This window comes from Salarias fasciatus, chromosome 17 (assembly GCF_902148845.1).
Source record: "Salarias fasciatus chromosome 17, fSalaFa1.1, whole genome shotgun sequence".
Classification (NCBI taxonomy): domain Eukaryota; kingdom Metazoa; phylum Chordata; class Actinopteri; order Blenniiformes; family Blenniidae; genus Salarias; species Salarias fasciatus.
The window spans coordinates 1,371,123-1,388,641 of record NC_043761.1 but is presented as its reverse complement, the minus strand read 5'-3'; the positions used below and the strand labels follow the sequence as shown (position 1 = coordinate 1,388,641).

Below are 17,519 nucleotides of genomic sequence, written 5' to 3'. Positions count from 1 at the left end.
TCATTTATGTTGTTTAGTGGATTAAATGTGACTTTATGATTCACTTGATGCTACAGGGATATTTTTCATTTGATTTTAGGTTTTTTATTGTTTTTGTTTTTTTAGGAAAAACACTCACATTTAATAATATTAAATAACTTTTTTTCAGTTTTCTCCAGCCTGCCAGACACCCTCGTGTTGCATGTCTTTAGTTTCTGCTATTTTTCCTGACATTAAACCCAGCTGGGGCTGTTCTCCGCCTGGGGCGAAAGCGACCTGACGTCTCTTCCGTAAAGCGAACAAGCGACGCGCCGAGCGAACCCGGAGCCGGGCCGCTTCAGGACAGCGGACACGGGCGGAAAACACCGCAGCGAGACTGAAATAACACAAAATTACATCAAGGAGGAAGAATTCCAACCAGACAAGTCATAAAGTGGTGACAGAGAGGAGGACGTCGCTCCGCCGTTAGCTGCGTGCTGCTAAAGAGAACTTGTTCCGGAGGAGCGACGTCGCTCCGCTGGAAACGGAGAAACTCTGATTTACAGAAAATCTCCCTCAAACTCACACCGGGGGAAATAAAACACTGTTTTTAACACGTATCCCCTCGCCACAAAGAGAACCGGCGGCTGCGCTCGTCCCCGCACCGGCTGCCCCACTAACAGGTCCCCCGCCGGCTCCACCGGAGCCGCAGCTCCGGGAGGGAACCGGACCGGGACCGGGACGGGCGCCTCTCTCGATCCGGTCTCACCTGCGCGTTCACCGGGGACACGGATTAGCTGGGAGCCGCCTCCATGGCTCCTCCACGGCGGGCGGCGGGCGGCGAGCGGGGCGGAGAGTCGGCTCGGTTCGGTGCGGGAGCCGGAGAGATGCTCGGTCCGTCCCCGGGACATGAGGCGCCGAACGCGGCCGCAGGCGGCAGGAAAACCGCCTTCCTCCGGTTACAAGCGGAGGAAATACAGGATGAAACCGAAGCGTCGTCCGGAAGAGATGCGGTGAGGATGATGCTGAGGAGGAGGAGGAGGAGGAGGAGGAGGAGGAGGAGGATGAAGATGCGCCGCTCCGCTCCGGAGTCTGACCCACTTCAGTCTTTGTCCTCTGGAAGGAGGGGGATGGAGCCGCGACCCCCCCGGCGAAGCGCGCCGCGAAGCCCCGCGCGAACCTGCCCGACGGATGCCCCACTTCCCCCCGAAGGACCCGATCAGCCCCGGCCCGTCCAGCCCGCCCTCCCGGAACGCAGCCCGAACATCAGGACAGTAATACAAGCTGGTTGAATATTTAAAAAGGCAGAAGAAACCCTCTGTAACACAGAAAACTTATCAATATTTAATATTTTTGTCTCATTGTTGACAGAAAATGAAAGATTACTGCAATCACACCAAAAACAATTATAAAAATATGAGCAGATGGATCATAAATAACAGTTTAGTTGCAATTTCACAAAACATGTCAAACACATGGAAGCTCTAAAATGAAAATGAAGACAAAAAAATTAATTCTTACTACAAGGATCAAATATGAGGGTTATCGGCTCCAAAACACTTCTAATTCCCCCTAAAACTCAAATCTTTCTCAAAAAACCCAAAGAAATCAGTTATTTATCATCAGATAAAACATTCAACTACAACTCATGCCCTGTTTCCTGGCAGCGCTTCAAAATAAAAATGCAACATTTTTTAAGTTTCTTTCAGAAATGTTTCATGTTTTATGACAGTGTTTTGAAAATGATCCATTTCCAGAGATGAATCATTGAAAAGGACGTAGTTCGCTCTCCAGGCCAGGAGTCGGCGCTGTTCGTCGTTTTTGTACTAAAATCAAACACAGGTGGCAACAGGATGGCGACCACAGCAGAAACTCAACGAGAAAACTCCTAAATCCCTGGAGAATAAAGACTCTGAAGACGCTGCAAACACTCAGAGCAGGAATCAGAACGCAAGAGAATTTCTTCAGAAACATTTAATCGAGGCACAAAAAGCAGAATCATTTTCACATTCCACCAAAAACCTGACAGAAAAGTAAAAAAAAAAAAAAAAAAAAAAAAAAACTGAAAAAGTCATAGCAGCTCTGTAGTTTTATTTTGGTGGGAAAAGCGTTGCCATGGCGATAAGGCTTTTCTTGATATAATCTTTCTTTATAAAAACGTCCTTTCACTCAACATCGGCCATCTCCACGTCGTTATCGAGAGCTCCGCCTTTCTTCTTCCTCTTCCTCTGCTTCTTGGCCGGGGTCATGGGGTCGTCCTGCTCCACGTTCTTCTTCTGTGGTGCCAACGCAGCTTCAGCTTCAGCTGCAGGCGAGAACGTCAAGATTACAAGAATACAAATTTATGTCTAATCGATTTTATTAAACGCTGCTCTCAGAAAATAAAAGACACTAATTATTTCTTTAAACACACACACACACACACACACACACACACACACACACACACACACACACACACACACACACACACACACACACACACACACACACACACACACACACACACACACACACACACACACACACACACACACACACACACACACACACCTTCTTTGGCGTTCTTCTGGTGTTGAAGCTGTTTGATCAGTTTACGTTTCTTCTTTCCGGACAGTGTGATGTTTGCTCGAGGACTCGTCCTGGACACAGAGGGATGTGTGAGGTGTGAGTGTGAGTGTGTGTGTGTGTGTGTGTGTGTGTGTGTGTGTGTGTGTGTGTCCTGGCTCACGTCCTCTTCCTCAGGTGGTGGATGGTGATCAGCTCTCCGTCGACCACGGCACCAACAACCTGACGCTTCTTCCTCTTCTCTCGACTCAGAACTCGACGACGCTTGAAGAGATTCTTCCCCAACTCCTGCACACACACACACACACACACACACACACACACACACACACACACACACACACACACACACACACACACTTACTGCTCCAGCTCTCATCTGATCACAGACTGTTGGAATTCTACATCAAGGTGAGTTTCAATCGATCACTCAGAGATGAAAATGTCAGATTTGTCGTTCAGATTTTAACTATAACTGAAACTTTTGACAACGGACTCAGTATTTTTACTGATACAACTGTCTCGACCAAATCACAATTCCTTACTTTTTTCCTTCTAGAAAATGTGCAAAAAATTATTTTGTAAAAATTTTTGATACATTTGCTTAAAATCTTCATGAAAAATTACTATTTCAAATACATTTTATTGAACAATTTGTCTCTGATTGCTGCTTTTCCATCCATTAAAAAGGCGTTTTAAATTTCCACCATCTGCTTTGCTTGCTCAAAGGGGATTGTTGGGTTTGATCTCTAAAAGTGCAACAAACTGAGAAGATAAGAACACTCATAAATTGAAAGAACATTTCATTCCCAAATAAATCTGATGATTGGACCCATTTTTTCTGTCCTCTTACTTTGCAGCAAGAAAAATGACTTCTGCTTTAATGAATGGATCAATTCCCAGGTAAACTGACATGATATGAAAACCAATTTGTAGGAAAATGTATTATGATCTTGACAAAAGTTATTACAGCTGTTTTTTTCGGTCATGCCTTTCAGGTAGACTTGCACAGCTGATTGTTTTGCAAATTTGACATCATTCTGACCTTAAAAAGAACATGTTTAAAGGACACCTGATAAAAACTCCATTTACGATTTGACCATGAACACAGTTTTAATTACTGGAAAATCCTATTCACACATAAATATGACTTAAAAACCAAATTATTACTATTTTCACAGGAAGCTATGTCAATATTTTCCATTTCTGAAATCATTTATTGCATCTATTTTTCTGTTATGGCCTCTTGCGTTTCTGTTATTGATTAGCTATTAAATATCATCTTGTATTTTGTGACACTTGTGTATTACCTGGCAGAACATGTGTTAATGAGAATATATACACTAGCAATTGTATTCAAATAAAACAAACTTCTTGAAGGTAATAAAAGAAACCCTCTCCTGCTTCCTTCTGATTGGCTGGTATTACGTCCCCCTCATAACTAAAGCCAATCAGAAGCAGGATGAAGGTTCTTACACCCGCCTCCGCCTCGTGCGTGTGTTTTGAATTGTTCTAATATCGCGAACTGTCTGGCGAAACGTCAAGAATCTGCACATTCAAGAAGCGCGAGGCAAACAAGATATTTAGAGAAAAACAAGTCAAAGTCGATTAAAATAAGCAGACAGCCAAGATTAAAACATCTCCGGTGTGTTCCAGAATATGAATCTGAGTTTTTACTTCTTTTTTTATCTGTCAGTCAAACGTTTTCCTCTGATTTTGGCTGTAAAATACGTTTTTTTACTCACAGTTTTCGGGCGATTTATTTTCCCTCCGGGCGGCGCCATCTTGTCTTCACGTGGAGACTGACGCTTCTTCTTCTTCTGCGTTTTGAATCCCTGCAGACTCAGCAGCGCCCCCCGCTGGCCACAGGCCAGCTCTGCCAGCAGCGGCTCAGCTGTTTATTACAGCAAAAACGGGCAAAACATCAAATAATAATAATAAAAAAAGTACTCAGCCTTATAGGTTTGTTTTTGTTTTTATGTGTGAATATGCTTACCACAAATTAATTTGAAGTGTTAACTTTTTTGTACTAGTTATTTTGTGTTATTCTCCAAATTATTTATTTAATTCTGTGGAGTTTCTAGCAGTGCTGTTTTATTTATCTTCCTTAAACTCTTTTTTTCTAATATGCAGTTTTAGTGCATTCCACTGAGTTAGATTTGTGTTGTACATGAGCTGTTGTGGTTATCAATGTCTGCTGATCTCCTATCTGCTGCACTACAATTCAGTTGTTGTGTGCCTGCCTGAACTTCTACTACAAGTAGCACTGTGAATAGTTACTTTTATCACTACTACTAGATTGAACACTTTTGACTACTGTCAGTATGAATATTACTACTACTAGTAACTACTATGACTGCTACTTCCATTAGCGTTATTGCCACTATTTTTACTATTACACCTACTGATATTACTACAACTAGTACTAGTTTTACTAACCATGATTGGCACTACCAGTATTGCCGCCACAACTAGTATTATTATTATCAATACGCCTTCTGCTGCCAGTACTACTAGCGGTAACTCTACTTGTAATTGTACTTGCGGTCGAACAATAAGACTTCCTGAAGTTGTTGCGTTTGTTGGATTCAGACTTCAGAACCTTTTTAAAATGTTTACAGCTTAAATTAATCCTTTAAAGTCAAACAAATAAACTCTTCAGAGGACCCAGGGTGGAACCGTGAGGTACTCCAGCACACTGACTGACCTTCGCTTTGTGGTGTGTGTGTCGTAACGATGGTCTGAAGACAGGAAGACACGAGAGACGGAGCAGGAAACTGTCAAATGTTTAATCGGTTCAGTTTTTTTTTATCTCAGTGCAAGTGCCAAAGACATGAGGGTGGTTTGATTTATGTACAGGTCCAGCTGTGGCTTCAAGGAGCGGGTGGAGATAAGGGGGATCAAAACAACTGCCCCCCCTCAAAACATCCGACAAACATCGGAAAAAAATAAAACATGGGAGGAAAACAAAGGAAACCCCTCAAACAGCAGCAGAGGAACAGAGAGAGTCCGTCACAAACACACAGCAACAGTAATGGTATATATATTTATATAATTATATATCTAAAGTGCATTATGGTACAAAAATATAGAAGGTCAGCAGCACCTCGATACATTTACAAAATAAATACACCATTCAGACCAAATAAATTACCGCAACAACAACAACAACAACAACAACAACAAACAGCAACATGGAACAACTGGAGTCTGTTTTTAAAAAAAGGAAACTTAAGCGAAGATTCACAGAGATCTGAATCTGGTGTCGCCTCAACACTCCGCTGACGTCCACATATATTTACACACAATAAATATGTTCCGCTGTCTGTCCAAACAGTCCCCGTCCCCCGGGACGAGGAGCATTTAGGAGTCCCATCAGAGCGCCAGCAGCTCCCTGAAACAGAGGAGGAAGAGGAGGAGGAGGAAGAGGAGGAGGAAGAGGAGGAGGAGGAGGAGGAGGAGGAGGAGCAGGGAGGAAACAGGAGACAGGTCAGTGACTTTATCATCCAGATTCATTTAAAGGTATAAAAACTGTCCGGTTTGCTTGTTTTACAGCTGGGAACTGGTTTGGTTTAAGCTGAATGTTGAGTATTCCTTTCAGACCAGACTCACCGGGTTTAGATCTGCACCGACTGTGTCTTCAACAATGAGCGTGGTTCAGGGTGTTTTCATTTGGAATTGGTTTATTCTGAATTAAGTAATTCACAATAATATTCACGAGCGTCGTGTTTTCATGGGAAAAACGAAGGACTGAATCCTCTTTCACGCCGGGGTCTGTGCAGCGTTCTGATTGGACGGGGCGGCGGTGACGTAGTGACGTCTCCCGGAAGTAAACAGCCTTTTTCTCGTCTTTCTTCCTCGATTAACTTTGACGCTGCAGCTTTGGAAATGTCCTGGTTGTTGAGCTCCCATCAATCCGCTCCTTTCACTACACCCAATTCTTCTAAAACTGCAGTTAAATAAATACGAGTCGAACCGCGGAACGCCATCTCGGAAAATTACGTCATCGTGGCGGAGCATGAGCAGAATGACCAGAGTGAAGTTGCGCCTAATTAGCATGTAATTCTGCTTCCAAAGTAGAATAAACCCGCCGGTGTGTTCGGATTCAAACTTAATTCTTATATTTTTTGAGGGGTTTATGGAGGAATAAAAAGTCCCATAAACTCACGGGATGTGTAGCAGAATAGAGGCTGGTATTAGCAGTATCTGTTTCAGCTGAACAGTGTTTCAGAGCTTCCATCCTGTCACGTGTCGCTCCGCTGTCCGGTTCGGCTCCACTGACCTTGGTCAGAGACTGACGGTGTTTCAGAGCGGGGTTCTCCGCAGGCCCAGCAGGGAGCTCCACTCCAGGCGGCGCCCGCTGCCGGCCTCCTCCTCCTCGGGCCTCCACCCCAGTGACCTGGCCCTCCGCCTCCTCTTCTCGCCCTCCCTCCTCCTGCCGCCGCGGCCTTTCTTCTTCTTCTTGCCCGACGTCCTCGGCGCCTTGTTGGTCTCCTGCGGGAGGTTGGTGCCTTCCTCCTCCTCCTCCTCCTCCTCCTGCCGGAAGCTCAGCGGCAGGTTCTTGGTGCCTCCGGCCGGTTTGGAGTGCAGGGTGCTGCCGGTGGTGCTCGGGTGGATCCCGACGCCCGGTACGCCCACCGCCGAGCCGGCGCCGCTGCTGCTCCCTCCTGCTCCTCCTCCTCCTGCTCCTCCAGTCCGGATCTGGAGGTCTCGGATCTCGGCCGTGTGGACCTCGTCCAGCAGCTCCTGCAGCCACATGCGGCGCTTGAAGTCTTGTAGCACGCGACCTTTATCGTGCATGAGCTGAGCGTGGCTCACAGAGCGCCTCCTGCACAACAAACGCACCAAACAGGAGCATTTAGAGAGAAAACAGCCAAAAACACACCAAAACAACACACTTTAGAATGAAAACAGCCAAAAAAAAAAACCTGATTTCAGAGTGAAAACAGCCACAAAAACACACAAGGCATCAGACACACCACATCACAGTGAGAACAACCACAAAACGACTACATTTACTGACAGAAACAGTCATTCATACAGAAAAACGCTGCACTTTCATGAGATTTTTGGCTCCGGGACCTGAGGGTGTGGTTCACAGACCGTCCACCTGATGGCGCCACCAGTCCAGGAACGCGGGCGAAGCGGCAGAGGATGGGACCTCGGAGGTGGATCTACCTGGCCCCGGACCGGCTCTGATCGAAGTCTTTGCTTTGCCGCGGTGTCGCCTTACCGAGCTCTAACTCCTGGACAAACAGGAGGAGGCGAGCCGAGCCTGGGAACCCAAACCCCCTCGGTGTCTGAGCACACAAACAGCTCGGAGAGCAGCCGGCGGCAGGCTTTCCCATGATGCCCTCCTCTCCTCCTCCTCCCGGTGCCGGAGCTTTTCTGCTGAGTCGTGCTGATATCCTGCGCCGGGCTCCGGAGGGCTCCACTGTTTATGTGCATACAGATATTTCCTCTGAGTCCTGGGAAGCTTTGAAAGCCGAGCCTGGCTCCGTTTTACCTTTAATAACGCGCACATCAAACGCGGGGGGAAAACCGCCGCGGCGCATCCGGCCGTGGCGGCGCTCCAGATCCCCGTCCTCCAACCTTCCTACCTCGTCCTAATTGTGTCTCTCTGCAGGAGGCGCATGAAAAGAAGGGCCGGCGTTGTTTCCAGAAAGCAGCCGCGAGTCATTTCCCAGCCCGACTGCTCCAGATAGAAGTCAGATGTTTGCTGGTTCAACTTCCAAAAAGCCTCGGAAAGCTGAAGACTCTTCAGACGTCCGGTTTTAGTTCTCATGTCTTTAAAGTCTCCGGTTTGCAGTCTGGATATGAAACTTGACATTTTGAATCCCAGAACTTTGGACTCTCCGATAAGGACTTTTTGATTCCTTTAGATTTCGAAGTTCTTGATACAGATTTTAGAAGCTCCCATGGATTCGGGTTTTGACTAATTGTGCTTCAGAAATTGCCTGACAGCAGTTTGATTTTCAATTTTCAACACATCTCAAACTCCAGATAAGAACACAAAAGTCATCTGACGCTTCCTGAGTTTAGAGATTCTGAAGCTGGTTTCGATCTACAGACTGCTGGAGATTCAGATTGTGTCTCTGACTCCGAACCCGTAAACCCCCTCCTGCAGACGTACTTCAGACGTCGGATTTCAACATGTGGGTTCCCCAAAGCTTCTTAATTCAACTCAGGAGGCATTCCAGTTTGATTTCGACTCCCTGGGGTTTTACGATCTGACCCTTAAGCTTCAAAGATTTTAGATCTCAGCCTCTGAGACTCGAAAAAGCGTCAGACATGAACTCGAAAGACTCTCCGAGTCTCAGCTGTCAATGTTTGGGAACTGTGTGACGGATTTCTTCACACTTAAAGAAGCTAATCTTCCACTGCAGCGACTCTTTAATCTTCAGATCTGAGCAGGGGCTGGATTTCCACTTGTAACACCTCCAGAGCCTCGTATTCAATCCCTGGAGCTTCAGATTTACTGTCTTTAACCCCCCCCCCCCCCCCCCCCCCCCCCCCACCCACCCCCACAAAACGTGACTTCTGACAGCAATTCACCGAGTTATGTCACTTCCAGAGGACCGCTGAGGGTCAGGTTTCAGGTCTGAGATGATCCCCGGCTCTGATCATGTGAACCACGGCGGCTCCAGACGCCTGCAGGCGGAGACTCAGACGGGTTTTGTTGACCCAGTTCTCAGCCGAGCGACGGCCGCTCCAAACAGCAGCTGAGATATGAAAACAGATCAGCTGCCGAGTCTTAATCAGTCCAATTAATGCGTCAGCCACGTGTTGGCATCAGAGACGAGAACACGTCACACACCGGCACTGGCTTCCCGGCGGCTTTTAAACTCATATTTCTTGATAAAAACTCACACGGGAGGGTCTGGAAACCATAAATCACACATTTCCACCTTCACCGCTCACAGTTTTTAGGTCAGACTGAGCAAATCAGTCTCTGACTGGGAGGTCAAAGGCCGCCGGCTCCCCCCGCTCTGTGCTTTTCCAGGCCTCGGTGTTTTCCTTTCTGCTCCGGCGGCGCTCGGCCCATCAGGAGCGTATCAGAGGACTTTCTGGAAGGCGTCAGGGAAAAGCTGGACGACTGAAGCACTGCTGCCACTGGAATACCTTTCAGATGTGACGCCGGCTCGGCGGCGGCCGGAGGGAGAGTCCCGGTCCACCGGAGCATCTTCCCGCCCGGCCCGGCCAGGCGGCGATACGATCTTTCCAGAGTGGAAAGCTGGGAGAGCGTGAAAGCACATTTATCCTGCCTGGCATCGGGCGGGAGCGGCAGGTTTGCTTTGGTCCGCCGCCGACTGCGACATCAGCGCTATTCGTCCGACTGCGGAGACTCAGGAGCCTCCCGACGGCGCCGCACACGCCGAGACCTCCGCCTTTATCTCCATCCACGGCCACGCTCCCAACGCTCTGCAGCCGAGGACCGACGGACGTCACGGGTTCGTCCGTTCACATCCTCAAGAGCATCAAGAGCCTCAGTTTCATCCTCCAGACGGTTCCTGCTTCAGCTGCTGAGGCCTTCAACTGTCTGATTTCAGCAGAGGTTTACATATCCCGCGATGAACTCTGGGTCAGTGAAACGTAAAAACGTCCCAAAATGTCCCAAGATCGTAAAAACATGACGACACAACCGTTAAAGCTTTGGACGTTGACTATGGAAGCATCAGAGATACAGATTTAGGCTTCTGAAGTTGAAAAAGTCTTTAATTTCCACTCCTGAAGCCAGTTAAGGTTTAGATTCAGAGTCCTGGAGTCGTCCTCCCAGCCTGAGAGTCCTGCTGCAGAATCCTCACTCTCTGATTTTCTCACTGGAAACTCCCAGATATTTAGATGTTGACTCACTTCAGCTGCTGTGTCTGTTAAGACATCTAGAGTTTTGAAGCTTGACCTTTCAGATTCCCACAGCCTCCGATTCCATCTTATAGCCCTCAAACAAGTTTAATCTTCTGGATTTTACCTCCTTACCTCAGGAGCGTCACTCAAACTTCAGATATGAACTCTAAAGGCCACTAAAGCATCAGACTTCAGGTCTGAAGAGCATCGGACGTCAACGCCATGACCCTGGAAGTGTCAGTAGTTGAATCAGAAGCCCTTGGAGACGCCGGTGTTGCATCTGGAGGCTGCTGGAGTTTCATATTTGCACCCTTGAGGCCAACAAAGCTTCACTCGCAGAGTTTAGAAGTCTTAGATTCCACTTTAGGAAAGTCGGTTTCTTGAGCCTCAAATCTCATCGATCAGCCAGAGATACACCCTCACAGTTCCTGAGTCTAATGAGGCGACTGAGTGACTTACGTTCTGCCGCTGAGGGCGTCGATCGGCCGTCCGTGGTGAGGCGCCGGCGAGCAGAGCAGGAAGACGGCGAAACACCACTGCTGCACGAGCCTCCGAGAACACAACATGGTCCTGGACACAGAGAAACACACCGGCTCAGTCTCTGAAACTGTCCCTCGTGTAACTCATTGAGAAGAACTCCTGCAACCTCAGGCCTGTTCGTCTGTTTTCACTGGAAAATAATCGATATTTAAAAAATTTTAACGCTTTTATAAAGAGGAACGTTGATTCACTGCTTCATGAGTCGATGTTCCACTTTCAATTTGCTGTTTCTACTTTTATTTCAACGATTTACAGTCTGAGGGACCCAGTGTTGACATGTGAAAACATGTTTTCATTCAGGTGGAATAAGTGGAGGTCCTCAGGGACTGATTCTAGGACCCTGCATCAAAGTCTTTCTCAAACATTAAAATGTGATTCAGCTTCAGATGGAAAAAAAACAAGCAGGTAATGGGTTCGTTCATGAGGAATCTGGTCCTTATTTTCCTGGTGAATGCATGACTTTGTGGGTCTCAATGTGAGTAATCTACAGGAAAATATCAGTCAGACGTCAGGAATTTAAAGCCACTGAAATCACTGCTCAGAGCGACAAAACGAATACATTAATAAATAGATTCATAAAGGAACGAATGTGGATATTAGGAAAATCTGGTTGATGTTAATTTCCTCACCAAATGAAAAACCCTCAGTAAAAACAAATGAATAATTAATCACATTTACAACACTAATCTGGAAACATGAAGACTTCCATCTTAACCGACACCAAACAAATCCATCATCCCTCTTTCACACCTTTAGAACTTCAAAAACTGAGCAACTTTCAGAGCTTCTAAAAACTGAAAGTTCTTCTGAACCTCAAAACCTTCAAGTTCCTCCAAAAACAACACAAACATTTTTAAACCCAAAAACCTGCAGCACGATCCAAATCCCTCAGACCCGTCTGTGATCCACAGCTGCACGGCTCTCGGTGTTTCACCCTCGATTTCAGACCCTCTAAAACTCTTCAAGCTCCTCAAAGCTTTGAAACCTTCGAACCGGACAAACCAGCGGAAACCGTTCAAATCACCATCATGCTTCAAAAATACCAAAGCCTTCAGGTTCCCAAAAACTTCCCAATAAAACCCCTAAACTGTACAACTTATCAAAATTCAAAAATCATCCAAACATGATCATTTTTATCTAAAAAAAATCTGTTGTTTTCTGAATGAATTTATCATTTTCTTTCTGTCAGAGAGCATCAAACAACAAAATCTTCTCAAGCCTGATGTGACTCAGAAACGCCTTATTTGTTTGCAGATCTTCACTTTCTCATCATGAAGGACTGAAAACATCCGAGCGTCTGCTGTCCGGCTGGTGTCGAACATCTGCAGCCATCGGCCGACTCCTCACCCCCTCCTCACTCTGTCAAAGAACCGAGAACGCCGCCTGCAGAGGGGCTGAGGTCCGAGTCCAGCCGAAACCTCTGAACTCATCCCGACTGTGAAGCTTCGGGTTTTAAAGCAGCAGGAGAGCGAAACGATCTGAAGAGAACAGAGTCGGCTGACTTCTGTCTCAGGAAAGAGGAAAATGGTGAAAACTTTTTATTTTTGAAAATAATGTATTGAAAGAAAAAACCATTAGGTATTAAAGAACCCTGTGAGGCCGGAGGACGCCGCTTCAGTCCGGGACAGATGTTTAGTCTGGACTCCAGCAGCTGTCCGGAGCCGTGTTGAGCGTGAGGCTGGAATCAAACTCAGACTTACACGGCGATGTCAGTCCTCAGAAACAAAGTGAAAAAACAAAACAAGTTAGGTCCCTTTAAAAAAAAAAAAACTTTCCAGGAGAGAAAATCCAGGTGATGGGAGAAATCCGCGGGAGCCGGGGCGCGTGCGGTGGTGCGGTGGTCCGGCGGCCGTGCGGTGGAGCGTGTTGCTGCAGGGCGCTGTGAGCCCACCGTCTGCCGCACGCCGCCGAGCTGCAGCAGGTCAGAGCGGCGGGGAGGGGGGGAGGGCCTCCCGCTGCACCACGCCCCCTCCTGGGGGAGGGAGGGGGGCTGGGGGGGGGGGGGGGGCTGGGGCTCAGACGGCGGTCCGATTCACCTGGAGCGCTCCAGACGCCTCCTGCCTTCAGCTCGTCGCTCTGCGGATTCTCCTGAATCCAGCTCTGCTCTGACAGTCTCACGCTGATCGCTTGAGGTTTTCACACCAGTTCTGACGTGTTCTGGGACCAGTTCTTTTATTTTGGGTTTCAGGTCTGGCTTTGGACCGACTGGTGAGATCTTTTTCTTGATGAGCAGCTTCAAGACTGCTGTTAGAACCAGTTTAGTTCAGATGATGAAAGGACAGACGTTTTACGGCGTTAGAACGTCTTCATACCTGCTTCAAGTATGAACTTTGGGGGCCAATCAGACGGGTCGGTTCTTGAACCAGATCCAGCTGCACTGGGTGGTTTGAGCTGATCGCTAAACTTCTGCTGGTCGGACTGGTTTTGAAAAATCAGCATCCGGGATAAAACTTCAACGTTCACAGTGATATTCATACATCCAACAACATTCTGTTCAAACACTATGTACTGGCGGTGAGGCGTTCCTCAGGGCATGACTCCGGGACCCTTTTGGTTCTCTTCATACATCTGACTCAGTCTCGGTACGATCGAACACGACGCAGGACGGACTCTGATTCACTGACGGCTCTTTGAAGGTGTGTGTGTGTGTGTGTGTGTGTGTGTGTGTGTGTGTGTGTGTGTGTGTGTTAAGCTCACGTTTAGAAGATAATATGACTAATTTTTACCTTCTTAAAGTCACTAGCCAGTAATCCGCCCACATCACCAGTAATGCCGCGGCTTCTGGAGAAGCTCAGGTCGATTACCTGACGGCATCAAACACCTCCACACACCTCCGCGCACCTCCACACACCTCCACACACACAGTTTCTCTTTGACGGCCTCAAATCTCAGTTTTCAACGGGAGTTTGAACTCCTGAACCACCTCCAGCACCCAGAAACCAGAGTGAGTAAACTGTGTAAACATGTGAAAGTTCTACACAAACAGTGTGTGTGTGTGTGTGTGTGTGTGTGTGTGTGTGTGTGTGTGTGTGTGTGTGTGTGTGTGTGTGTGTGTGTTTGTGTGTGTGTGTGTGTGTGTCAGACGCAGTCAGACTCTCGCTGCTGATGTGACGCCTCGGGCTGCGCTTACAGATCGTAATAAATCTTCTTCAGCGGTTTACGAGCTGCTTAATGAGCTGCTTCCTCTTCATTTACTCTTTGTGGCTCAACGAGTGATGAAGACATCAAACCATCGCGACTCCATCGCTCCTCGTCCAGAGCTCCTCAGGTTTAACATCCAGTAGAGCTTCAAATCCCAAACCGACGGTCTCTCTGTTGGTCAAGTCATGTCGGAGATGCTTAAACACAACGTTTTCTGTTAAATCTGTGACGCAAACGTCACTGACGACACTGCAGCATGAAGAATCCACCGTGAGGGTAAAAAGCAGCGGGAAACGGCTCCACGGTCCACCAGTGATTGAGCAGATCTGCCCTCTTGTGGTGCACAGTGGTATTGCAATACTCAGCATGAGTAAAAACAGAAACCCTCCGCAAACTCAGCCTCCCGGGGCTTCAGACGCCCCCCCCACCTCCTGCAGATACAGATGTGTATCAGGGCCTCCTCCTGCAGCTCTGCCCCCCCCCCCCCCCCCCCCCCCCCCCCCCCCTGCACCCCCACCCCCACCCCACCCCACCCCCAGCGGCTCTGACTGGGCTCCACTGACGCGTCCTTGATCTGGACCCAGAAACAGCAGCTCCGCGGTAAAGGTCGGCGTACGAACGTGAAACACACACAATGAACACATTATTGGGCGAAGGCGGCGGCTGCCAGCGCCGCTGATGCAACCCAGCGCTCGGCCTTTCGTTCATTAGCATCAGAAACAGAATCCATTGTTCGATTCCCGCTGCTCAGAAAACACACACACACACACACACCTTCCAGAAGTTTTCCTCTCGGTCAGTTTGTCTGAAGAATCACCAAACCAGGAGCAGCCCCCCCCAGACTGCCCCCCCTGCCCCCCTGCAGAGAGGAGCTGTCCTGTCGGGCTCCTCTACCTGCAGGTAAACAGGTAGGAGTCGGAGTGTTTTCCTGGCAGCGCGGCGGTGCGTGGGGTCCCGGCCAGGAAAGCTGTTTCACATTCACTGGAAATTGCAGCGTCTTGGCAGAGAACCCCACACACACACACACACACACACACACACACACACACACACACACACACACACCCTCCTCACAGAGCCAGTCGCTGTGGGCGTACCGCCCCCCGTTGGTGGTCTTGGCCCGGCACTGAGGGCCCCGTCCTGCTGGTCCGGTCCTGAGGGCCCCTCACCTCCGCAGCAGGTTTTACTCCGGTTTGATCGTTAATCACGACACAGTTCAGACACAGACCTGGAAACAAGGCGAGCACAGCACTGTGCTCTGATTGGCCCCCAGAGAAATGTCCCCAAACCAATCCGGCCAATCAGAGTGAGGGAGACAGATGCAGACAGGAAGAAAGGGGCTCGGAAACTCAACACGTCCAGAAAAACTCAAAGTTCTTTTCACACAGTCGCTTGACGGTACGAGACAAGCTCGTCTCCACCGCGAGTCCAACAGGAAGTGTCATCGCTCAAACCCTGCCTCTCTGCTCAAACCCTGCCTCTCTGCTCAAACCCCGCCCCTCTGGTCTCCCCACAGCTCACGGTCCAACCTGACAGGACGGTGGACAACTACCGTCCAGGAGCCACCAGGAAACATCTGCCAGCCTCCACATTCATCACATCAACACAAACCCAAACTGTTAACATAATAAAAAACCCTACATCGTTACACCACCTGGTGGAGCGGAGTGGGATTACAAGGCGAGGCTCGTCGCTAGTTTCACCACATTCTGCTGCTTAGCCGTTTCTCAACATCCAGAGGTGTTGAACTTTCTGAACGGGAAGCTCCGACTGTGAAGCAGCAGCCGGGTGAGTCGCAGTGAGTCATGGGGGAGTCGACAGAACCGGTGGGGGGGGGGGTGATGGATGATGATGATTGAGGGATGATGAAGAGACCGAGAGGCGTCTCCCCCCCGGGTGGCCTGGCCCCCAGTCCCCCCCAGTCCCCCCCTCCCAGCCCCCCCAGTCCTCCTCAACTCTGGATCACCTCCTGCTCTTCAGAGGCGATGCGTTCGAGGAGCGCAGGAATTTAGGAATGTGCAGATTATTTGGAAGGGAGATACACAGACACCCCTCCTCCCACTGCCGTCGCCCAACTGAACCACAAACCGACCACAGACACACACACACACACACACACACACACACACACACACACACACACACACACACACACACACACACACACACACACACACACACACACACACACTGCTTACTATTTAAAATATGCTGAAATTGAAATCAAAGATCTGTAGAAAACTGAACCTCTCCTCCTGTATAGACGTTCATGCATCTAATAAGTTTTCAAATATAGTCAGTAACTTATAAATAAGAACATTTTTCAATTTTGAAATCAGGTGATTTATTGTAAAACCTTTTCTTTTTCATTCTCAACTGAGGTCTGTTCATTTCTGGTGTAATCAGCCTTTGAAAACTGCACGAAGTCTTTAAAACTTTATATTGACTCAAACACGTTTATACCGTTGTTTCTTATGGAATAGTTCGGTTTGTTAACTTAATCACTGTAAACAGATCCTGTAAAGAAGTCTAAGAAAAAGTTGAGAAAAAATAAACTAAGAAGGTCGAATACGTTCAAATAATGAATTTTGACATTAAGCTCTAGTTAAAAATGTTTCACATTTGTCTACATATGTGAAGAAAAAGTGATTTTTCGCTGGGAGACAGAGGCTAGCAAGCTAAATGAAAACACTGTTGGGTGGTAACCCATAAAACGACACTCAGAGTCATAAACTGACACAGTAGACGACCACAAACAAGCTCATACAAATCTGTCTTCGGGCGGTAACCCGTAAAACAACAACAACAAATAAAACAAAACCTTTAAATATATTTTTGGAGAATTAAAATTTCGCCACAGCTAAATGGAGACACATGTAAAGCAGAAAAACCGACGGTTATTAGGCGAGAGCAGGAAGCCAAGCAGCTGAGGAGCTGGAAGCAAACCGGCGTCGCTCTGATGGCTTCTTTAAACCGGCGACAGGAAGACAAGCCACACATTATGAAAGAAAGTCCACTGAAACATGAAGCTAATGCCGAGTTTAACTCATTTTCACCAGACGTTCAGTGAAACGTGGAGATTTGAATGTGCTCTTTCACATTTTATCTCTGCTAAGTTGTTACTTTGAGAAAAATGATGAAATCAAAGTAAAACGTGAACTTCTGTTGAGACGTTTCCAGAACATCATGTGACTTCTGATCCACCAGGGAGGAGAAAGTGACACAACGTCAGGTTTCACTGAGCCGATCAGGCAGGAAGACGAGCGACAGGAGGACAGGACGACTCCAGGCGTCACACACCGACCAAACATCTCAACGACCAGAGAACCTCCTCCTGGCTGCAGGCTGAAAGAACCGCTCCGCTTCTGTCTGCAGCTCAAAACCACTTTTTTAAGCAGTTTTCCCTCATTTCCCTAAACTTTCTTCACATCTTCGACCTGTGGAAACTTCCTGCAGCGACATTATGT

The 17,519-nt window shown here is 47.9% G+C and overlaps 2 protein-coding genes across 2 annotated transcripts; both read right to left on the bottom strand.

The window, feature by feature from the left end:
* Positions 1 to 1,292: 1,292 nt before the first annotated feature.
* c4h11orf98 (chromosome 4 C11orf98 homolog) lies at positions 1,293 to 4,385 on the bottom strand. Its single transcript, XM_030113184.1, has 4 exons — positions 4,272 to 4,385; positions 2,690 to 2,814; positions 2,512 to 2,600; positions 1,293 to 2,263 (listed from the first exon to the last, which is right to left on the bottom strand). The coding sequence occupies exons 1-4, from the start codon at positions 4,308 to 4,310 to the stop codon at positions 2,124 to 2,126; spliced, it is 393 nt and encodes a 130-aa protein (XP_029969044.1). The 5' UTR covers positions 4,311 to 4,385; the 3' UTR covers positions 1,293 to 2,123.
* Positions 4,386 to 5,338: 953 nt separating this feature from the next.
* On the bottom strand, positions 5,339 to 12,648 carry pthlha (parathyroid hormone-like hormone a). Its single transcript, XM_030113177.1, has 4 exons — positions 12,612 to 12,648; positions 10,831 to 10,941; positions 6,809 to 7,354; positions 5,339 to 5,920 (listed from the first exon to the last, which is right to left on the bottom strand). Exons 2-3 carry the CDS (start codon positions 10,935 to 10,937, stop codon positions 6,832 to 6,834), a joined length of 630 nt encoding a protein of 209 aa, XP_029969037.1. The 5' UTR covers positions 10,938 to 10,941; positions 12,612 to 12,648; the 3' UTR covers positions 5,339 to 5,920; positions 6,809 to 6,831.
* Between the last annotated feature and the right edge of the window lie 4,871 nt (positions 12,649 to 17,519).